Genomic DNA, 24,093 nt, shown 5'->3' with positions numbered 1-24,093 from the left:
TTGTAAATTGTGCTACAACATTTATATAGGCAAGCTTTATTGCAAACCTATATAATGCATCTATGTGCACATTCCCCACGCCCCCACCACCTCACAGAGCTGGGTCTTAGTAGAACACTCTGTGGTGTGCCGGAATGTTTCAGAACTCTAAGGTTGGTGCGCCTGGGTGGCTTAGTCGTGAAGCGTCTGCCTTTGGCTCAGGTCATGATCGCAGGGTCCTAGAATGAGCCCCGCTCTGGGCTCCCTGCTCAGCGGGAAGCCTGCTTTTCTCTCTCCCACTCTCCCTGCTTGTGTTCCTCCTCTCACTCTCTCTCTGTCAAATAAATAAATAAAAGCTTTAAAAAAAAAAAAAAAAAAGAGCTCAAATGTTAACTACGAGGGAGACTGACAAACAGATGAGGCACGAAGCTGGGCGTGGGTAGCAGAAGGGAGAAGCCTGTACACACAGAGTTCCGGAGTTCTAGTTCTTCCCACTTCCTGGCTGTGAGGATGGGAGGTTTTACTATTCCCCGTGTTTTCACGTGGAGGAACTTGCACAGAGTTGTCCCCCACATTCCTTAAGTCACCCCAGGAAAGAAGGGACTTAAGGCTGGCCAGTTAGTAAGAAGAGACTAGCCACACCCAGATCAACTTCTCTCTTCTCCTATGGGCTCTGCCTTCTGCACAGAAGACACGTTCTGTCTGGTATTAGCTTTAACTGGTGCTGTCTGCACGGTTGCCAGAGCCACAGAAGGTTCTTTGAGCAATTCTATACAGGTTTCTTTAGGCAGTCTTGCCTAAAACAGAATTCTGGAGCCCTCCCATTTTTTTGTTTTTCCTAAAGTAATCTCCTCTGTATTCCCTAGCCTACATTTTTCAATGAGGACAAGATTCACTCATTCAAGAGAAAACACTGGGGCACCTGGATGACAGAGTCGGTCAAGCATCTGACTCATGATTTTGGCTGGGGTCGTGATCTCAGGGTCAACAGATCAAGCCCCACATTGGGCTCGACACTCAGTATGAGTGTGTTTAAGCATCTTTCTCCCTCTGGCCCTCCCCGCCATGTGCTCTCTTTCCCATTCTCAAATAAATCTTCTAAAAAAAAGAGAGAGAGAGAGAGAGAGACAACACTGATATTAGCACGCTCTGATGCAAGGGGAAGCTGAAAGCTGCATGCTCACCGGGGTCGTAAGGAGACCCTGGGCTCTGCAAACAGGTCCCGGTAGGTAGTAACCAGCCTGATCCCCGCTCTGAAGGGTCTGCCTGGCTTTGTCATGCTTTCACTCACTTTGTAGGAAGAAACGCACCTGTGTGGCTTTACACCTCCAACACTTCTGACACCAGATGTGGGGGATCCCGGGGGGTTCCCCATACCAAGCAATTCTGCAACACTAGCCGAATATCCTACAACCCAGTGCTGACCCTGTCCTCCTGGAGTTGGCATCAAAGCCCACAGGTTAAGGGCTCTGTGCCAAGACTGCCCCTGCTTCTGAAGCTAGTCACAAGTCTCGGGTCCCACCAGCACTCTGAGCCACTGGCTCTAAATCAGGGTTCCCACAACCTCCTTGGGTTTGGTAACCTGCTGCTCACAGAACTAAGGGAAACAAATTTATTGGTTTATTTCGTAAGAGATACAGATGAACGGCTGGACAAAGAGAACCACAGAGCCACATCCAAAGGGCCCAGAAGTAGGAGCTTCTGTTCCCATGGAGATGGGCTGCACCACCCTCCCGGCACACAGACGTGTTCACCAACCCGGAAGCTCTACTGAAGCCCCCGCTTTGGGGATTTCATGGCAGCTTCATTACATAAGCGTGATGGACCCCCGATTCCATTTCCAGCCCCTAGCCCCTCTCCCCTCTCCAGAGAACAGGAAGTGGAGCTGAAAGTTCTAAGCTTCCAGTTACGGCTTGATCTTTCTGGTAAACAGCTTCCCAGGGTCGGTGGTAAGGTTTTTAAATTTTTCTGACCTTAAGTCTGGGTAATGTAGAAATGGACCTTAAATTCAATGCTACATTGCACTGCAGACCCCGCCAAACTTGGCTCATTCTAACTAAGCTCTTCCTATGACCTCAAAAATTCCAAACAGCTTAGGGGAGGGAGGTGTGTGTCTGGTGCTTTCACTCAGGAAGTTACGAAGGTCTTAAGAACTCTGTGCTAGTAAGCAGGGGACAGAGACATATATATTTTCTTTTATTTCAGAGCCACGTACCACAGGGACTCCACATTCCACACTAGAAGCCAGCTCAAATGAAACTGCCAGTCCCTTACAAACCCTCAATGTGATCATTGTAACACAGAACCCTACTAGCTAAGATTAGCCAGTGGAGTGAAAGTGGCATTTTAATTAGTGGGGAGAAATAAAAGAAATTCAAGATCACGACTTTCCTCAGATAGCCACCAGTTGTGTTTCAAGAATGCGGTCCATTCCACTCTTTCCTGAAAGTTCTCTGGGGCAGGTACCAGAAGTTCCTAGGTGCCAGGCGTTGTGCTTGCCCACAGGACTCAGCAGAACCTACTGCTCAGAAGCGTGTTGGAGGAACATGCATTTCAATATGGCGCTTCCTGTAGTAAAGCCTATCATTGGTGCTTAGACTAACAGGGGCCCAGACATTCAGAAATCAAATTGCTCACCCTAGAGCTCTAGCCCCAGATCTCTTTTACAAGGTAGATGTTTGCCTTTAGGTAGAGTACACAGCGCTAAGGATGGGCCGTGCCATTCAGCAATGTGAGAGTGGAGAGAAAGGATCTATTGCCATATTAAGAAAATATCTCTCTAGTTGTCTCAGAAATCTGCATTGCAAACCACTTCTAAATTAGTGCAAGAAAAATCTGCAATGCAAAACTGAAATATTTAAGGTCTATTTCTATCCTACCCAAACTTAAGGCCAGAAAAATAGAATTTCAAAAAACTTACTACTGACCCTAGGATTTCCCAAATCACAGTAGTCTTTTAACAGCCTGTATTCCTCTTAAAAATATAAGGTTAAGTCAGACAGTCCATGTTTAAATTACCTTAAAACCATCCTTTGGCATTAAGGTTGATTCAGATCAGGTAAGGTTTTTTTGTTGTTTTTTGGGCTTGGGTTTTGTTTTTGTTTTGTTTTGTTTTGTTTTAGTTAATTTTAAAGCCAGGAAATAAAGGGGAAAAATCCAAAATAGCCATCCAGCTTACCTGTGTGCTCTGTCCAAATCTCTTGCTTTTCTCCTGAATAGCCAGCTGAGCAGAACAGCTGTCCCCCGGCATTTGTCCAGTAGACGAGGTTTCTTTTCCAGTCAATATCCAGTAAATAGATGTTTCTCGAATGCTCTTGAACTAGGGTTCTCTCTATAGCAGTTCCCATAAAACCAACTTTCAACAAGTAGAGACGTTTGCCAGACGAAAATACTATCTTTAACTCTACCAAGAGAAAGGAGAGATTTACCATTTGGCCATTTGTTAGATAAGCCCCCTGCTCCCTTCTTGAGTAAACTCTCCAGCTGAGGAACACGTAGAAAGGGGTCTTAGCAAGTTCGCTTCTGAGGCATGAATACAGCACGAAAGCCTGAGCCTCCTTGGAGAAGGGAGTCATTTGGGCAAATGAAGTATTGCTCTGCTTTCCCAAATCACTAAAGCTTTCAAATTTCTGCTGGAAGGTTAACAGAGAGCCACAAGGATTAGGGCTGGGCAGTGCCCCATCTGTTTCATTCATGCCCTCAAACCCTTGCTCATGGTGCACAAGTCTCAGTAGAAAGAATTTTAAATTCGATTGCCTATTTAAAGAAAAGTTACTCGGGTATTTAGCTGTATATGTTATGTTCAAGATATAATTTTTAAAATTTTTTAAAAGATTTATTAATTTATTTGAGAGAGGAAGAGCGCATGAGCAGGGGGAGGGGTAGAGGGAGAAGCAAACCCCCGGCTGAGCAGGGAGCCTAACACAGGGCTGGATCCCAGGACCCCAGGATCATGACCTGAGCCGAAGGCAGATGCTGAACTCACTGAGCCACCCAGGTGCCCCTCAAGATACAAGTCAAAGTGAAGTCCTGAGTTTGGCACAACAGCGTATTACGTGCACCGTGATCGCATCCGGCATCTACCCCTGAGAATTATGTTTTTTAAAGGTGGTTAGAGCATGAAGATATTTATATCTTTATCCTTCTTAAAACCTGAGTGTTCTTCAGCAAAAACGTAATGTGGGAGGCACCTGAGTGGCTCAGTTGGTTAAGCGTTAAACTCTCAGTTTCAGTTCAGGTTATAATCTCAGGATTGTAAGATCAAGCCCTGCACTGGGTTCCGCACTCAAAGGGCTCTGCTTGAGATTCTCTCTCTCTCTCTCCTTTTACCCCTCCTCTCACTTCTGTACCTCTGTGCACGCGCTCTCTCTAAAATAAATAAATAAAATCTTTCCCCAAAAAAAGTAATTTGGATAGAGATGTTCAAAGGAGCTTGTAGGCCTTAATATTTCAAAGCAAAACAACAAGAATTTCTATTAACCATACTGCAATAGACCCTGCTTACAAACCTAGGTCAGAGTACGCAAGCATAAGACTACGGAGCATTTCTTTCTTGTACCGACTTAATTTTGGGGTAAAACTGACTGGTGTAAACCTATTATTCCTGCTTTAAAATCAAACAAGCCCTAGTATTCATTAACAGATGAATGGAGAAACCAAAATATAAATTAAATGATTATTCAAGGAAGGCAATTCTGACACATATTACAACATGAACCTTAAAGACAGTAAAGGAAACTAAGCCAGCAGCCGAAGGACAAACACTGTAGGATTCCACTCCTATGACGTTCCTAGAGTTGTCACGTTCATATAGAAAGTAGAATGGTGGTCTAGGGCCGGGGCTGGGGGAGAGGAATGGGGAGTTATTGTTTAGTGGGTACAAAATTTCAGTTTAGGAAGATGAAAACATTCTGGAGAGGGAAGCCTGAGTGACTCAGTCAGTTAGAAGGCCAACTCTTGATCTAGGCTCAGGGTGTGAGCTCAGCATCATGAGACCAAGCTCCGAGTCAGGCTCTGCGCTCAGTGTGGAACCTGCTTGGCACTCTCTCCCTCCCCCTCTTCCTCCCTCCTGCTCTTGCTCTCACTCTAAACAAAGATCTTTCTTTAAAAAAAGAAAAAGTTCTGGAGATGGATGGTAGCGATAGTTGCATAAAAACGTGGATGCACTCAATGCTACTACATGCTTGAAAGTGGTTAAAATACTAAGCTTTATGTTCTATACTTTCAACACAATAATAAAAGAACTTAAGATCTTTGGATAACAAAACTTAACAAGGTAAGGTTGTCAGTATACAAGTGATTGATCCCAAAATGGAATGAGTCTCCCTGAGCCAAGTCCATTTGCCTCAGCATACTCACCGCTACATGTACCGGAAGGCAAAAGGAACATTCCCTCTGGGCAAACACACTTATAGCCCTTGGGATGGACGGGGGACAGGAGACAGAGGTGGCTGCATGAGCCTGGAGCACATGCTGGCGGTCTGCCTGTTTTCAAATAGAAATAGGTTAGGTATGATTTCAGAAATCTCCATATCAGTTCCAAACTTAATACTCAAGGGAGTTCAGTTGGTTTTGCCTTAAGAGGAATCCCAGGATCCTCGTTACCTTCTAGGTTAAACTCTCATGATCCCCTTTCAGATAGTAGCAATTACTTATCCATATTAAGCTCAGGCCAGTAAGTCTTCAACCAACAGCATCTTCGGCCCTAGAGTTAAGGCAAAAAGACTCCCTGGCTTGCTGACAAGAAGACTCCTTTAGAAGTAAGTAGTAGTCACAGCTCTCTACTTTGGGGAGTTTCTCCGACCCACTTAAGCTGAGTTGAATCTGACATACAGTTTCTGGTTAACAAAAGCCTTTAATTCCTAGTCAATGAGTATTTGGCTTCCTCCCATAAACAGGACGTTGGGCTTTCTTCAGTTTTCTGTGAAGAGCAGAAAAATTAACATCAACCGCAATTAACAATGAACATGTCAGGGACATACCCTTGGGCTGCTGGGATTTGTGGAGGATGGAGAAAGCAGACATGGAAGCATTGAGCAACACCGCTCTCTCCTTGGGGGTGTGGGGTGAAGTATGATACAGATGTATTTTATTTGCCCAGAAGAAGGAGTTCTCGAATATAGCTAGTCCTATTGGGTTGTCGTCTTCCAAGAAGATCTCAGGAAATGTGTGCCTCCCACTGCCATCCACGTTGACCGTCTCTATGGACTGAAGGGTAGAGTCATGAGAGTTGGTCGCCATTAGCATGAGACTCTGGCATCAGGACACCTCTTGCGTGGACACTGATTAAACATCTTCAAGTGCTATCAACTTGATAAAGAGGAGAGTGCCTTAGAATTCATGGAGGCTAATGCCAAAGCCAGTGGTTGGACTGCTTCTTGCACAAACTGGGGTCAGAGGTACATTGCACAAGTAGCTACCCTAACTTACTGTCTGCTTCCAGATGTGGTACCAAGTCTTTCCCTATGTTCTCCAGCTGCTTTCTGAGGTGAATGATCCATTTCTCTTCACAGAGGGTGATGGGAGTTCAAAGAGGGGCTACAAATTGTCAAAGTCACAGCTGAAGTAACAGACTTAAAAATACGACTCCCAGGGCCCCTGGCTGGCTCAGCTGGTGGAGTAGGCAATGCCCTATCTCAGGGCTGTAAGTTTGAGCCTCACATTGGGTGTGCAAAGATGACTTTAAAAAAAGTGCCTGGCTGGCTCGGTCGGTTAAGCATCTGCCTTCAGCTCAAGTCATGATCCTAGGACCCTGGGATGGAGTAGGGCTCCCTGTGCAGCGGGGAGTCTGCATCTCCCTCTCCCCTCCTCCCATGCATGCTCACACATGGTTTTATGGTTTTATGTCTTAGGTACAACATACAGTATGACCCATACTACCAGAAAATTCCAGGGCTAGATGTGACCGCGGTGCTGGAGAAAGTCACACACGAAGCCTCTCAGCCTGTGTTGATCTGGTTGGGCTCTCCTCAAGACCCTGGCCCAGCCCAGCTCGCTCTCCTAGGTCCTCGTGGCCAGAAGACCACGTGCGGGGTTGATGCGAGATTTAGGGAGGTGTCTGCAGTTACCCATGGGCCCAGCAAGCCCCCACTCAAACGCTTTCCTTCCTGACCTCTCTCCAGTACCTCTTTATATTCGCTGATCCAGTAGAGGCGGCCGGCCACGGGGTCAAGCGTCAGTCCCACAGGCTCCTCCATGTGGACGGCTGCGAGCACCTTCCGGTCTGAGCCGTCCATCCCTGCAGCCTCGAGAGTTCTCCTGCCTTTCTTACCACGATTTACCCAATACAATGACCTGAGGGAAGCAAAAGCACAGAGTGTTAACCATCCCCCCAACCACCCTGAACACATGTTCTTCTGAACAGCCAGACCCCGGGAGCGTTCTTGTTCAGGCCCCCGGTCATTGCGCAGCTGAGAATGCAGATCTCTGCCCTCAGACTCCGTGGACTGAAAAGGGGCTCTTCCTAGGATTCAATTTATAAGATATTTTTGAAGCAAATGAAGACCTATGTTGAAAACGTGGAAAGGTCTTCTTATCAACTTAAATGTCTAAGATAACCAGTGATTTGGGATATATTCTCAAAGAAATGCTACTTACTTCTTCGGGGGAAACACGATGAGCTGCTCTGGTACCAGATCCTTCTCCAAGATTTTGACGTAGCCTCTGCCATCACTCAAGCCAGCACCGATGACCCTTGCGAAGCTGCTAGCCCAATACAGCAGCCCCGTGAGCCAGTCCAAAGAGATACTGTCCACGGCCTGAAGTTCTGGGGATACACGAGACAGTATTACTATGCTCCTGTATTCTCCTACCTTCTTCTTACCTTGAAAAAGAGATCTGGACTAAACTTTTCTACATCTTCTGATTTCAAGCTGTACGAGGCAGCCAGTGGGACACAGGGAAGGAGAGCCAGAGAGGAGCTCTGTGCAATATACTGTGGGCGGCAGGAAAAGAGAAGGACCTTAGCAGAAGCAGAACCAAGAAATCTAAGAGAATGCAGCCTCAGTCTGGGGCAGCATCTGTTACAGAAGTCTCAGGGGGGTGGCTAACAGAGGGTTTCTACGTGCCCAGGACAACTAAGCACTTCCTCCCATGGACCGTTCTTCTTGAATCTCCCCTACCTTACCCCCGCTTACCCAGTGAGACAAGGGCTATCCCTTCTGTCTTACTGAGCGCAGTTAACGACTTGCTCTAAGTCACAAACCCAGGGATGAAGCGGAGATCAGCCCTGGCCTGAGCCCACATGCCCAACTTTCTGTACCTCTTTAGAGCAACCTCGTTCGCCGGTTATGCTCCAGCAAAGCTCCTGTTGAGCCAAATTACATGGCCTTATCTCAAATCAGGGTTGCACTGGGGAGTCACAACAAGAGAGTCCCAGACGACGTCCAGATGAATACACAGGCCGCTTATACTCTGCTGAAGGCGCTTTAAGAAGCCAGGGCTCTGGACGTCAAGAAATATACCTGGATAGAGAGGAACCGGGTTTGGCTTCCCAAGGACAAACACGTGTAAGGCTTCATCCACCCAAAAGTACATGCTTCTGTCGAGATCATAGGCGACAGAAGTCGGCCTCGAGTTTACAGGAACCAGAGGCTCATAGATGCCTGTTCTCCGATCCAGGACCCCAAGTTCTCTCTCTGCCGCTATAAGAATTTTAACAGCATCATCTGCAATAAAGGGGGAAAAGGAACAGTGACACACTCCTTGGGCACTTTCTCTCATACCATTCTCTTTCACCAAAGATGCTGTCCCATCTCCCGTGCTGAAATCCGCCGACGGCTCAGGTCTGGACTGAGGCGTGTCCAGAGTCAATCTAGCCAACCACCCTAAGCCCCAATTCCTCTTCTGAACTCCAGCACATTCCAACTCATTTTTGGAACTCGCCTGTTTGATTTCAGATGCTGCCCTTCCCCTCACCTAGACAGAGCTCCTCTCCCTGCCTCATACACAGCAGCCAAATGGAATTCACCGTTCCCTTGTTAAAGCAGCACAGGCCAAGTTAACACTACGTCAGTGTGGTCTCCGGAGCACCCAGGTGTACAGCCTGCAGGACAGCTAACTCATTTTACTTAATAGGGGCGCCCGGTTGGCTCAGTCAGGAAAGCATGCAACTCTTGATCTTAGGGTTGTAATATCTAAGACCATGTTGGGTGTAGATTTAACAGATAAACTTAAAGAAACATAAAGACACCTAATAGCAACTGATACTTGATTTGGCCACGGAATGTTGTTAATAGCAGCTTCTTTAAAGGAAAGAATAATGTCACTCTCATACCAGACCCTAAAGTGAACCATGGACAACACTTCTATCTGTAATGACCACTAAGGACAGAGCAAGGGCTAGGCTTTGCTCAGGGTCGTGAATCTCACCTGTAACTCGACAACTGGTCCCATTGTAGAGCTGGTGACCTTGAACACACGCACAAGAGTAGGAGCCCGGGACATTACGGCACAGCTGGCCACAGGGACTGTAGGCCTGGGAACACTCATCTATATCTGATGACAGAGAGCCGGAAATCAGAGACGACCACGGAGCCATCTCCTGAGTATTTCTGGGTCATTGGGCCCCCCTTTCATAGTACGCTCGCTGGACACGTACTATGTGGAAATCCCTGTGCTGGTGCTGGCACAGACAGTCCCTGCCTCTGTGGAGTTGCCCTACGAGCAATTCAGCGGGAACGTCAGTGTGGAGGCCCCAGACATGCGGCTGGCACGGAATCCAGGTGGAGGTTACCCCAGCAACACTCGGGGGCATTGCTGATTTGGAATGAATGGTAAGACGTGGAGAACCAGAAACACTTGTGCCCTGCTGGGGGAATGTCAAGCGGGGCAGCCGCCGTGGAAAACAGCTTGCAAGTTTTCTCAAGTTAAACGTAGACGCTGCTGCAGGATACGACAATCCCACGTCTGGTGTACACCCCAGAGTGTGGAAAGCTGGGATTCGGGCATGTGTACACCAGTTGCTCATAGCATCGCCCATGAGAGCCAAAACGTGGAAACGACCCAAATGCCCATCCACGGATAAATAAAATGGGGCATATGTATGCAATGAGGTATTTGGCCGTAGAAAGGGAGGGAGAGTCTGACCTTGCTATGACATGGATGAAACTTAATGACAGGCTAAGTGAAAAAGCCTGGCCCAGAGGGACAGATCCCACAGGACTGCACTTAGAGGCAAGACCAGAACAGGCAAATTCAGAGAGGAAGTGGATGGGGTTTCTTGGGGACTGGGGACAGGGTTCTTGTTTAATGGGACAGAGTTTCTGTCGGGGAGGATAAGAGAGTTGTGGAGATGGATCGTGGTGATGTTCACACGCGTCGTGAATGTGGTGGAGGCCACTGAATTACATCCTTAAAGTAATTAACATGGTAAGCTGTGTGACATGTCTATCCCACTGCCGTGAAAACTTCGGAAGATGCGCCCGATGAACTCTGACCTGCACAGCTCTGGCCGTCCTGCTGTAACTGCCACCCAGCTCCACACGAACACTGGACTCCCCAGGCGGTGTCACTGCACTGTCCCTCACAGCCCCCGTTGGCCACGGAGCAGTTCCGCCCTGGTAAAGACAGGGCAGCGGTCAGGAGTTGAACAAGGTACAGATCAAACGTTTTCTAAGCCAGGTGTTACAAGCCCCTGCTTGCTGTGAGGGCTATAGAGGCTTCTGAAGAATAACCTTTGACCCTGTCCTCTGACCTAGGAATGTGGACGCTTCAGGGAAAGACCACAGAACAGGGAAAGTGAAGAATCATGGAGCAGGGGAAAGGACTTTTCTAGGCAGACAGGCTGGACAATTTCAAATGCTGGTGTATTGCTCACCCGCAGAAGGCCCAGCAACCTCTTCCCTATTTCCTCTAGAAAATTTGAGGGGCCAGGACCCTTGCCCCAGGAAGTGATATAGTAATTTCTTAATCCCAGTGAATTACCTCTACAGCACCAGAAACCTGTGTGTTGTCCTACTGTTCATGCTTCCTGTGTCTTATGTGTTCCCTCAGTAGAAAGTGGCCTTCAGGGGCACCTGGGTGGCTCAGTGGGTTAAAGCTTCTGCCTTCGGCTCAGGTCATGATCCCAGGGTCCTGGGATCGAGCCCCGCATCAGGCTCTCTGCTCAGCAGTGAGCCTGCTTCCCCCTCTCCCTCTGCGCTGCCTCTCTGCCTACTTGTGATCTCTCTCTGTCAAATAAATAAATAAAAGAAAGTGGCCTGTACAGCCCTTAGCACTAACAAAGGTCTCGTCATACACATCTAAGCCCAGATTTAAAGAGTAATCGAGACAGATGACAAAGTGACCTGGGGAGACCTGCCCCATCCCCATCCTCCACAACCAGAACCAACAGTGATTTTTAGAGTGAGAATCACAAGGTTTTAAATTTTCAGACCCTTGCTCAGGAGCTCCCTCCTCACCAGGAAATAGTCTTCCTCAGTCCTTCCTCAGTTAAATCCTTAGAGAATTCACCATACGGTCTTGAACACAGGATTCGCTTCTCAGTGCCATAGTCTGTTCTTTATTCCAGAATTTTCGGAGCAGTGTGGTTTGAGGCATTTAGTCTATTTTCTTAGAGCCACAGTGTGAGGCGAGCTCACCGAGTTTTCCAACTCAGGTAAGCTCTGCACACACTCGGGAGACCAGAGCCAAGGCTCGGAACTTGTAAGACGTGGGGGACCCACCACGGAAGGATGATTGCTGACAGAGGGGTCTGGTCTGAGCATTCTCTGAGAGTGTAGACCCCCGTGATAACTGAGGCGTTGGCTAATGTAACGGATTCTGCCCACCCCACGTGACGCCTGGCAGTTGGGTCCTCACCACACGTAGCTGGTTCATCAGCACCATCGACGCAGTCAAGTTCCCCGTCACACATCAGGGATTCCAGGATGCATTTCCCTTCCTCACATTTCACCATGCCTTCTGGACAGGAGGCTGCGTAGGAAGGAGAGCTTTCTTTTCCAACAGCACATGGGGGAAGGGGGAGTCAAAACAGACCCTTATTAATTACAATAAGGTGGCAGGGTTTCCAGAACCCAAGGCAAGTTGAGGTAGGAAAGAAAGTTTTATCATTTTAAGCAGAGTTTTCAGGGAACTGGGAGTTAAGACTTGATGATGATGAAGTCAAGCAAGCCATGTGGGCACTCGGTTGAAATAATATTGATCAAATTGAATTAGTATTAAGTAGTTCTAACTGAGATGGTGTTAAAGTCAGTGAACATGAGCCCTAAAAGAAGACCCTCTTAAGAAACTGGTTTATAGGGGCACCTAGGTGGCTCAGTGGGTTAAAGCCTCTGCCTTCAGCTCAGGTCATGATCCCAGGGTCCTCAGATCGAACCCCGCATTGGGCTCTCTGCTCAGCAGGGAGCCTGCTTCCTCTCTCTCACTCTCTGCCTGCCTCTCTGCCTGCTTGTGATCTCCGTCTGTCAGATAAATGAATAAAATCTTTAAAAAAAAAAAAAAAGAAAAGAAACCAGTTTATACATGATAATAATGTTAGAATCTGAATAGTGGAGATTTAATTCTACAAAGATCGAGTGGAATTGTGGTTTACTGACAAGCTGGAGGTTCCACTGCACTGTGTATGTGGGGTCAAGAAAAGGAACACTTTACTCAATGAGTTCGTTGCAGGGCTTGGGGGAGCGGAGCAGGGGATCCTCTTTTAATGAGGAATTTCCCCGTCAAGGACCCCACAAGGACATGAGGCACCGTTAGGAAGCTCCTTCAGATACGGACACTCCAGTGTTCTGTGCCGTGGCCACATTGCCTTGAGTGTCCAGCACAGAGTTACTATTCGAGCACTGCTAGATGTTTCCATGGGTAACTACATCTTGGTTACTGCTAGGAGACATCCTGTTTTTAGATATAGGATGGCGTCTCAGCCGTAGGAATTAAAAGGCAACCTGCAGAAAGCAGCCCACATGGTACAACCTTCCGCTTTCCAAGCCAGGCCAGGAGGGGTGGGGGAGGGGCACTCACCACAGGCGGCCTCGTCCGAGGAGTCCCCGCAGTCGTTGACCCCGTTGCACCTCCAGCTCTCTGGGACACACAGCTCGTTCCTGCACAGCCACTGGCCCGCCAGGCAGTGGTTCGGGGAGCAGCGTGCTTCATGGAGCCCATCTTCACAGTCCCGGGGGACATCACAGAGTTCCCAAGGCTCGCGACACTGAGACTGTCCCGGACACTGGATTTTCTGGCCAGGGCACACCACAGCAGTCTCTGTAAAAGGCAGGCGTTGGCCCAGTGAGGTGGAAGGCCTGACCTGCCGGCTTGTGCCCTTGGGTATTCACGGTTTGCTCACGCTTTGGTCTCCAGAATACCAAGAACTGAGCAGGAGGCCAGTCACTGGACATGTGGCCCCAATTTGGCACCCCAAAGTGTCAGCCCAAAGGAGTATAAAAAGCCAACAGAAGCGAGAATCTTTTAGGTGATTTTGCAAAATGCAGTGGTGGATAAAAGGTCACCTGTCATCCCAGCGACAACTGAACACGGGCATTTAGCCCCCGTCCAGCAGAAGGCTACCTAGGGACTTGCTGGTGTCACTTAATACCGTGGAGGTTCATTCATCAAGGCAGCTAACTTGACATGTCATGTCCGAAGAGAAAGTAGGTTGTACCTACCGCAGTTAACCTCATCGGAGCCGTCCAGGCAGTCCCCGGTACCGTCACAAAGCCAGCTACTAGAAATACACTTCCCGTCGTCACACTGCCAGGCCTGTGGATGTCCGTGACACGCTTCCTCTGCGGGCCAAGGGGAATGTTCGAGGGGCAGAGAGGAAGAGCGGTTTGCCAGAGCACTGATAACTTTTCAGCTGGGGTTTTGTATGAAGTATTTTCATTAGCAAAACAACAATGAGCTCCCCGTCTGCCACAGGGTCCGTGCCACCCTAACCACACACCATACCCTGCCTCAGGGCCAATCACCTAGCAGCCCAACATCACTTACACTCCCAGTCATGCTGCTAGAATGATGAAGTTGTCCAATAAAATATTCTGTGACAATGGAGGCATTGTCCAAAGGGGCTGTCACTAGTCACGTGGGGCTACTGAGCTCTAAAGCATGGTTAGTAGGGTAAAAGAGCTATATTTATTATTTAAATACATGTAAATCTTCACATGTGGCTAAAGGCTACTGTATGGGCCAGAACAGCCGTATAGTGTCACTTCTTGGAACCCCTTTGGCATTTGAGACCATATTGAGAGCGAAGACAGTCTGGGTGCTGTCAGTCTGGGGTCTAATGGGACCTTCGAATATTTCCACCTAAGTACGCCTCCTGGCAGATGCAAGTAAACCTGGACAGCTGGGAGGAAGTATGGGGGGAGAACAGCACAAGGCACTTCTGCAAGTATAAAATGTAATTTGAACCTGTAATAGTACAGGTTTTAATATCAAAGTTTCCATATTAAATTAGTTAAAGTAAATGGCCAGCCCAGGAGTGTGCAAACAGGGTAGAGAAAAGGAATGGGGCACTCCTCAAGGTTTTTTTGGGGGGGGGGGTTCCTCTTTTACTCAGGAATTTTCTTCTTCCATATTCACCGCTCAAGGATGTGAATCATGGGTTAAAAGGCTTTCCTCATCTCCTGGGGTCAGGTGTCCCTTCTGAGGCTGGGAGCACTCTTAGCATGGAGGTGTTTGAGCTGGATTTCAGGAAGACATCTACCAAATGGCTAACTTGGCTTCTATTGGTCTTATAGTTTTCTTTGGTCCTCCATTTGAAAAATTGTCTTCTCATTGTACAAAAGCTCGAAGTAAAGCTAAAGTAGTTGAGTGTATCTATTTACAAGTGTGTGCTGCAGTCAGTGAGGGTTGCCCATGGAGCAATCTTGTGTTAGTCCAGTTTCAGTACCCGCCACGTGTTGAAGCTAGACTTGAAGGCGAGAAGCCAGACTCGTCCTGGATTTTCTATCCCAACTAGCCTTCCACACTTGTGTTGACAACAGTGCTACCAACACCCACATCCCTAGACTTACAAGCTGAAAGCCTGCCACCAGCCAGAACACCTCCTATTTCTGAATACCCGCTATGAGTGAAAACCACAGGACCTGACGCTGTCAGCCGGGCACACAGCTGTTCGTGGATGAGGACACGAAACGGCAAGGAGTGCTCACCACACTGCTCGTCGGTCCCATCAGGGCACTCTTGCTGTCCATCACAGAGCCAGGCCACGGGAATGCACCTATCCCCACACGCAGCTTGCCTTGTCATGTTACACCTTGCTTCATCTGCATTGGATGAACAAAAAGCAAATCCATGGGAGCACCTTTTCAGGAGAAGCTGTACTGAAAAGATTATTCAGAGGGAGGTCCTTCAACTAATACCCAGGAGAACATTAGGGGGATTCAGGACCATAAGAATCCAATGGACTTCTGCACTAATGATCCTTGGATACTGTTCTTTCTGGTGGTGTGGGGTTGGGAAATCACCATTCGCCACCGTTTTCCCATTGGAATGGGACCATCGTGCACTGCGCTCCAAGAGACCCAGCGACTTCTTCTGGTTTGATTTTAAAGACTCCAAACAGTTGCACGTTTAGAAGTCTAAGCTCAATGTCTGGACTCTAGTTTACTTTTAAGCATGTGCAGACACATCTAAAAATTAGATTTGGATTTTAGATCCTACACACGATCTTCGTAAGAATGCCTCTAATAGGTTGGTTATAAATATTTAAGTGCTCAGTGATTTGCCTAAGATTGATTTACTGTGTCTTATTCAAGTCATGAACTTCTATTTATCAACCTTGAATGATTAACGGTCAAAATTAAGCCTGTTTTGGAATGTGCTCCTCAGAAGGAAGCACCAGGAAGGCCTGACTATAGCAAATTTACTATACTGTCCTAACTTTCAAAGAGAAAAAGCCAATCTTTAGTTCCTAGAAAAGATAAACCACATGGCCTGTACTGGAGTCTCTGCAAGATCCAGTAAAGACTTCCCCCCACCCCACAGTCCTACTCCCAGGAACAATCTGTACATGGAATGGAAGGCGCGATGCAAAGTTGTGTAATGGAAGTTGGTAATGGAAGGCCATTATGTAAACCACACCTGCTTTGCTAAGAGACCATTTCTTAGTCTTACTTGTATCCTTCTAAGATAATATTTTAGCTTAGCTACTCAAGGTTTGATTTTTTTTTTTGAGGCTGGTGTATAAAAAACATTTTAAATATGCAAAAAGTATTGGTGACTAATGGGTACCTAACGACTCTCCATCTACTCACATGCCATCCAAGCAGTCTCACTTAGCTTGACCAAAACCACGGAGAGCAGGTGATGTTACCAGCCACTAATACGGAAGCACAGACTTAACTGTCAGGCTGCGTAGGTTGCCATTTTATTGAGACCCCTTACTAACAATGTGACCTTGGGAGAGTTACTTCCTCTCTCGGGATCTCAGTTTTCTGTCTATAAAATGAAACTAATAAATAAGTGATCAGAAGAGAAAGATTCAAAGAATAAATGGGCACAAAGCCACCTGGTGCCCTATACCCACCATATAAATCTTCGTAAAGCATTAACTCTTTTGCTACCACTTCCAGCAGATCCTTCCAGAAGGATCCCAATTAGGGGTCCAGTCGGCCCCCAAAGACTCACACTTCCAGGTGAGTCACACCTTGAATAATATTTTGCCCTGCTGATTCTTGGTCTGGAGACCAAGTGTGCATACAGATTCTACACGTCTGCAGGTGGATCTCAAACCATTATTTTTCACTTATGTAGATGCTTGCTGTGAATAAATAAGAAATGTATTAACATATTTACTTAAATGTTAAGTATAAGGTAGCTTTCTCAGAGTCTGTTAGTATGCAAAGTAGGGTGATCACATGCTATTCTAGAAAAGGCATCCGAAAGAGGGCTACATGCCAGAAAGCTTTGGTAACCATTGCTTAATAAAAAATGCAAGCAACTGTAAAGATGCTTCAGGAGTGATGCAAAAAGACCACACAGAGCAAGGACTTCTCATCAAGGCAGAGATGCCCCACCGCCTGTGGCAAAAATCCTGTGGGTTAGAAATCCCCCTGGAAGACGAACAACTCAATTAAGCGGCACATCCTCCGACCTAGTTAACACCCCCTTGACCAAGAATCTGCTAAGTGAAAATGATTTAAAACCAGATTTCAATCTATGAGGGCCACTGACAACACCTGTGGGGACAGACTGCAGGCCAGCTTGACCAATGCTAGGCACCTCCTAGACATGGCTAAGCCGCCAACCAGCCACCCACCACTTGGGAAATGTGGATGTCTTGGTCACTCTGGGGCATCAACTCAGCTCTCCTCTGCCCTGGAGTCTGCCTAAACCTGAGTGGTATCAACAAGTGCCACAGAGAGTTGCTTCCCAACTGCACCTCTGACCCAAGCCCCATTTCCCCGTGCTGTTTCCGGAGTGAGGGCACGTCTTCCGGAGGCCCCCAGCCTCCACCCAGGGTAAATCTGCTCTCTGGGGAACCCTGAGCTGGAGGTCCCCTCGGAGACCAGGGCTAGAAAGCGAATCCCACTAGGCCAGGCCGTTGGGGGAACAAAGAGAGTGCACCTGCCCTCAGGGGTGCAGAGAGCTCCCTCCCACACGCCAGGGGAAGGATGAAGGAAAGACCCCAAGGGTGTCCGCTGAGCCCACCTACCTTTCCACCCACTGAGCAGGACGGGGAGTCAAGCGCAAAGAAGCAGGGGACCACGCGACTCATCTGGCGGCCCCCCAGAAGGCCCGATGTCACTCCCCTCTATGGAAAGTCACTCCAGAAGGCGGGGTGGGGGGCGTCGCGCTCGCCAGCCAGGATGCCCCAAGCTCCCTTCCCGCCCTGTGCAGCGCCCCCCAACCCCAGCCCGCCACCCCTGCACCTCGCGAGGCGGGCTGCGGTCCCTTCCCGGGCGCCCCGCCCGCGGCCCCACTCACCGGTCCCGGAGCCCGCGAGGCCGCCCAGCGCTGCCAGCACCCGCGGCAAGAGCAGAAGGAGCGCCCGGCGCCCCATGGCGGGGAACCGACTGTGCGCCCGCCGCCGGCGTCGCGCTGGCGGGAGGAGCGCGGGCGCTGCCGGGGGCGGGCTTTCCTCCGCTCGCGCCGCTCATTGGGTCTGGCTGGGGCCGTGGGCGGGGCGTGGGAGCACCTGCGCCTCCCGCTCCCGGGGCCGCGCTGCCCGAAACCCAGCCAGGCTGCGGGGAGCACCGCGCCCGCCCCTCCGCTGGTCTCCCCACAAGCCGTGGGACAGAACACCCTCGCCTAACTCGGGGCCTGGCCGTTGCCACGCCGAGGGGCAGAGCGGGAGCGCTCAGCCATGCTTAACCAAAGGATTCCCAAACTTAAATGAGCACAGGAATCGCCTGGAACTCTTCTTAATAGGCAGACTCTGATCCTGGAAGTCTCAAGCGGGGCCTGAGGGTCTCTAACAAAATCATCATCGGTTAATGCCTTTGTTGCTGGCCCTCAGACCTCACACGGAAACGCCAGGGCTTAACAGCTTCCAAACTAGGGCAGCACTGGGACGCCAGGTGCCCCTCTCTGCCTCTTCCCAGCGACCTTGGCAGCAGCTGGCCTTCCTGACCTGGGTCTGGGCGGATGACTCTGAGGCCTCAGTGCTCTTTGTCCGGGCCCCCATACTGTAAATACAAACAGTATGAAAAGCCCCGAGAAACACCATTCCTCTTTCGGTCTGGGTCGCAGGAATGAGATGCTCTCATAAACAAGGATGCGGAGCCCATTTGGAGGGTCTAAACCAGAGTCAGACCTAATCCCCGGAGGGTCTCAGACTTCGGGAACTGAAAGAATCTGAAGGTCATTTTATGCAAAAACTGACATTCTGGGATGAGATGATGGATAAAAATGAGAGTTGGTGACACATTACCAAGGACATAGACTACCTTCCCCTACCCTTATTTAGCTAAGCTGTGGCATTCCTTCTTTCCAGTACACTGGGAGACGTGAGTGTCAGATTCTTGGAGAGAACGCGACTGAGTTAGAATTTTAGAATGTAAAACTGGCAAGGAACATTTATAGTGTTTGGGAGTGCAAGGCAGCAATAAAACACTAGGGAAAAAAAATAGAAACAGAAAACTGAATTGCAAAGTGCCTTCTTAGAATTTATTTGCAACACAGTACTCCAACAGCTTTCTTTAAATCATACCTCCTCTTCATGTTCACTGCTGGTCCCATCAAACCACACTTTGAAGATATCAGAATGCCATATGTTCTGAAGTTTTCTTTAAATTCGTTGTATGCTCTGATTGCATAAGCCACTTAAAAGGACCCCTCCGCTTTTAACAAAAATCTCCTGGTGTATCATATTGATTTCTGCTGAAAGGTTGTTGCTTTAGAACCAGATTATTTCAGATGCTTAATGGTCTTGAGTGACATAAGAGAGCACTCAGAGTTTTAAGAATATAGACTAGTTTTCCTCCCAGAAAGGCTCTGAGGCTAGGGCTGAGTTCCTGGAATTGAAGTGTGGGAGACCTGGGTTCAGTCTCAGCTAAATGAAGTGACGTGTGGACACAAATGGCAGCTATATTGTTATGAACAGCCCATGTCAGCTCTTAATAACCTACACCAACTGAAAAAAGCCACAGATATGCGTGTTATAAGTAAGAATTTCAGTAACATTTGTATTTGCTAAATACAATACTTTGTATTCTGACTTATATCCTTATAAATCCTTATATTCTGACTCGTTCTTAGTGATGTGTTGTCCTCTCCTGGGTCTGTCCCCCCATTTTGCGTTTTTAATCGCCTGTCAGCCCGTGGTGAGCAGAATAATGTCCTACCACTACTGCCACCTGAAAAAGGTAACGTTCTAATCCCCAGAGCCTGTAAAAAAAATGTGATTTATTGTTGTTCTGGTTGCAGGAACTGAAGAAAATCTGGCCTCACCCAGGTGAGTGTTGGCTACAGAAAAAGGAACAGCCTTTCCAATTAAGCTGTAGATATTCTTTGATGCTGTTATTGGTTTGATTTTCTGCCTCCCCAAAATTATGTTGATGTCCTAACTCCCAGTACCTCAGAACGTGACCTTATTTGGACAAGGGTCTATGCAGATTTACTCAAGTTCAGGGGAGAGCATTAGAGTGGGACCATATCCAATGTGACTGGTGTCCTTAAAATATGGACGCAGATATATACAGAAGGAAGACAGTGTGAAGAGACACAGAGAGAAGGCCATGTGAAGATGGAGCAGAGATAGGAATTATGCTTCTACAAGCCGAGGAGCATCTGAAGCTCCCAGGAGATAGAAGAGGCCAGGAGGATCTTTCTGCTAGAGCTTCCAGAGAGAATATGGACACCTTGATTCCAGACGTCTGGCCTCCGGAAATGTGGGCAGTACATTTCTGTTTTAAGTCACCCGGTTGCTGGTAGTTTGTTATGTCATTCCTATGAAATTAGCATAGATACAAAGACCAAAACTGAAGAAGTGATCATTTCTTAAAAGTTAACTGCAGTGCGGAATCCAGAACCACATCAATGAGCATTTCATACTATTCTAATTAAAATCTATCACTTTAAGGGCGCATGGGTGGCTCAGTCGGTTAAACGTTTGCCTTCAGCTTAGGTCATGAACCCCACGGTCCAAGGATCAAGCCTCACATCAGGCTCCCTGCTTGGGAGGGAATCTTCTCCCTCTCCTTCTGCCCCTCCCCTGGCCCATGTAGGTGCACACGCTCTCTCTCTCTCAAATAAATAAATAAAATACTTAAAATAAAATAAAACCCATCAACTTATTTTGTACTTTGAGTGGATCTTTCACCCACACATGACTTTGTAACATCATGCCTTGATCATTTCCAAATAAAGGGTTCACTAAGTTATGCTGATATTCCAAATGTTGACGTCTCTATCCTACAATATTTTGTAGGTCAGCTTTGTGACCGACCATCCTTACTGATATCATCAGATAAGGTTTGACTGTTGGAAAGCTGGTAAGCTCATGAAGGTGGCCTCCAGTTTCCAAAAACTATAATTTTCCCTCGAAAGCTTGAATTGTATCATTGGCAACCAATACTGCCAGTTGTTTTCCTTGAAGTGATGCATATGTACCACTCATTTTTGAGGATCGAGTCTGCCAAGTACCCGAGTCTGAATAACCAGATGTCTATCAGTCATTCTTTCCTGTAAAAATGGTATTTGGTGAGAAGTGGGGCTCATTATGCTTGCAAGTCAGACGGTGGTACAGGTGGTTTCCTCCACCAACGCTGGTACGCCACGGAAGGGCTTAATGCAAATGTTCCAGTTAGTAACAGAGAACATTAAAAAGCTATATACTATCAGGCTAAAATTTAATAAAATTAACCATTTGTACTGCATTAAGTATATTCTTACTTTTTTTTTTAAGGCATATTTTAAAGCTACAAGGATATGGTAGTATAGAATATACTGATGGCTAGGACAGTTTGGTGCCACCAACTTGAGTCATGGTAAGGGGGCAACAGTTTTACCCACCATTAGTGTGTGTGTGTTTGTTTGTTTGTTTATCATCAGGGCAAATGTCAATGTAATGAAAAAGGCAAATATTATTTTGAAAATAGTTTAGGCTTTGCAGACCCGCAGGTATGCATAGACCATCTCAGAAAGGCCTCATATCCACCATATAAAAAGAACTTTTACAACTCAATAATAAGAAGCCAGCTGACCCCTTTCTTGCTCCCATCCACCGTGGCAGCTGCTCCAGGTTGGGGCTGTTAACACAGGAAGATGGTGGTTGCAAATAAAACCAAAGTCTCTGGGTTCGATCGACTCTAGGCTCCACCTCACTATGAGACATGGAAAGTATGTGCTGGGGTACGAGCAGACTCCAAAAATGACCAAGCATGACAAAGCAAAACTAGTCATCCTTGCCAACAACTGCCCATCCAACCTTGAGGAAACCTGAGGTAGAATACTATACCATGTTGGCCAGAACTGGTGTCCGCCATTAACAGTGGCAATAATATTGAATTGGGCCCAGTGTGTGGGAAATAATAGATGGTACGTGCATTGTCGCTCATTGATCCGGGTGATTCTGGTATCATTGGGGGCATGCCAGAACAGCCGGATAAAAAGCAAATCATGCAAAAGTTTTCTTTAATAAAACTGGCCAGAGCTTTTTGTTTTCAAAAAAAGAGCTAAATGACCAAAATTTTTAGCTGGTTAAAGATTAATAATAATTCATGGAGGCAAAAAGTCTAAACACAATAAAGTAAATTGTATCAAGTAGTTTAAAATATATAATACTGAATATCAAGTATGGTTTATTTTGGTAAGGCAAAGTTCATTTATCATTAGGAAATCTTTAATATAATTAATTATCTTAAAAATTAAAGGATTAGTGTTCTATTATCCATATATTTTATAAATATATGCTCAAACCCTTTGATGAAATTCAGCAGCTATTCCTATAAGACAGGGAAACAAAATAGGCAGTACGATCAAATGTATTATAAAAGAAAGAAATATTTTACTTACCAATGGTGCTATATACAGAAAACTTCACAAACCCTTAGTTAAACTAAAATTCGTAAGAGAATTTGCTAACATGGGTGGAAACAATATAACCTTCTTTGAAGCAAAAAAGCAGTGGAAATGGAAATGCAAAAAAATAATAATAATAAAAATAAAATCTATAAAATACTTGAAATATAAAAGGTATAAGACATAGATTGAAACTATAAAAACTTAGCAAATTTTATTAATATTAAATATAATATATGATAAATATAACATAATACTTCTATTAATATTAAAATAGTATATTAGAATATTTCTTATTAATATGAATACAAGGATATATATGTTTCTAGATATAAATACCTTAATTTCTTTTTTTTTTTTAAAGATTTATTTATTTGACAGAGAGAAATCACAAGTAGACAGAGAGGCAGCCAGAGAGAGAGAGGGAAGCAGGCTCCCTGCTAAGCAGAGAGCCCGATGCGGGACTCGATCCCAGGACCCTGAGATCATGACCTGAGCCGAAGGCAGCGGCTTAATCCACTGAGCCACCCAGGTGCCCCGACCTTAATTTCTTTTTTAATTTTTTTTTAAGACTTTATTTATTTGACAGAGAGAGATCACAAGTAGGCAGGGTGGCAGGCAGAGAAAGAGCGAGAAACAGGCTCCCATCTGAGCAGAAAGCCAGATGTGGGGCTCGATCCCAGGACCCTGGGATCATGACCTGAGCTGAATGCAGATGCTTAGCCAACTGAGCGGCCCAGGTGCCCTTCTTCATCATCTTTAAGCTCCACCAACCAGCCATAGCACATTTTTGGTATAAGAGAAGAATCTGTGATTGGTGCATGGGTGAATGACGTTTAAATGAGAGGACCCGGCCGTTCTGTTCCCCGCTGAGGACATGTCCTTCCATAACCACGCTCCAGAACTTGGTAGTCAAATGCTTAACTACCTTTTGATGTGACCCTACAAGACACATCCTGCAGTCATCTACAGGGGTGATCTGAACCGGTCATGATTATTAATTCCATGTGTTAACTTGAGATGCTAAGCGATGCCCAGGTCGCCGGTAAACATTATTTCTGGGCATGTCTGTGCGGATGTTTCTGGAAGAGATTAGCATTTGAATCAATACATGGAGTAAAGAAGAGTCACCCTCCCCTATGCGGACTGGCATCATCCAATTCACTGAGGACCCCGATAAGAACAAAAATATGGAGGAAGTTGAGAATTCTCTAATTCGTCTTGATCTGGGACATCCAGCTTCTCCTGCACTCCCACAGCAGAACTCCTGGTTCTCCAGCCTTTGGACTCCAGGACTTACACCAGCAGTCCCCCTGGCTTCCCAATCCCCCGCTTTCAGATGGCATATCGTGGTATATATAAACCCCTATAACCATGTGAGCCAATTCCCACAATAAATCTCCTCTTATCTATTTATCTACATCAATGTCTTTATTTATATATCCTATTGGTTCTGTTGTTTTGGAGAACCCTGATGAATCTATCAGTGTCATGAAATTTGAATGAATATCACCCTAAATTTGAACCATATATATAACCAAAATCTAGACTTCAACCCCTGGGCCTCTAGAGTTTTATTAGGTAATTTTTTGGCATGTTCAAGATTCTGTCTAGAAGAATCTTATATTGGTTCTCCTATTTTTATACATATCTTAACAGGAGATTTGCATATATGGTTATGCCCCAAAATTTCAACCCATATAAGGAAAACAAGAC

The 24,093-nt window shown here is 46.7% G+C and overlaps 1 protein-coding gene and 1 pseudogene across 1 annotated transcript in view; one reads left to right on the top strand and one right to left on the bottom strand.

Moving 5' to 3' along the window:
- The window catches only part of LOC101691783 (prolow-density lipoprotein receptor-related protein 1), a 43,183-nt gene extending 25,246 nt beyond the window's left edge, over positions 1-17,937 (bottom strand). The window contains exons 1-13 of the mRNA XM_045069447.1: positions 17,842-17,937; positions 15,066-15,179; positions 13,578-13,697; positions 12,937-13,176; positions 11,779-11,892; positions 10,416-10,535; positions 9,349-9,474; positions 8,442-8,645; positions 7,576-7,744; positions 7,104-7,272; positions 5,961-6,186; positions 5,338-5,463; positions 3,158-3,382 (exon numbers count right to left, since the gene is read on the bottom strand). Of these exons, the coding sequence (XP_044925382.1) occupies positions 3,158-3,382; positions 5,338-5,463; positions 5,961-6,186; positions 7,104-7,272; positions 7,576-7,744; positions 8,442-8,645; positions 9,349-9,474; positions 10,416-10,535; positions 11,779-11,892; positions 12,937-13,176; positions 13,578-13,697; positions 15,066-15,179; positions 17,842-17,917 (2,029 nt within the window). The 5' untranslated portion in view covers positions 17,918-17,937. The remainder of the gene's footprint in view (positions 1-3,157; positions 3,383-5,337; positions 5,464-5,960; positions 6,187-7,103; positions 7,273-7,575; positions 7,745-8,441; positions 8,646-9,348; positions 9,475-10,415; positions 10,536-11,778; positions 11,893-12,936; positions 13,177-13,577; positions 13,698-15,065; positions 15,180-17,841) is intronic.
- A 3,684-nt stretch (positions 17,938-21,621) lies between these two features.
- Positions 21,622-22,035, top strand: LOC101677212 (annotated as a pseudogene).
- The last annotated feature ends 2,058 nt before the right edge of the window (positions 22,036-24,093 follow it).

Source organism: Mustela putorius, unplaced genomic scaffold (genome assembly GCF_011764305.1).
Source record: "Mustela putorius furo isolate JIRA1106 unplaced genomic scaffold, ASM1176430v1.1 tig00003932_pilon_pilon_pilon:0A:0A, whole genome shotgun sequence".
In the NCBI taxonomy this organism is placed as follows: domain Eukaryota; kingdom Metazoa; phylum Chordata; class Mammalia; order Carnivora; family Mustelidae; genus Mustela; species Mustela putorius.
The sequence above is the reverse complement of the archived record's forward strand: the minus strand, read 5'-3'. Positions and strand labels throughout refer to the sequence as shown.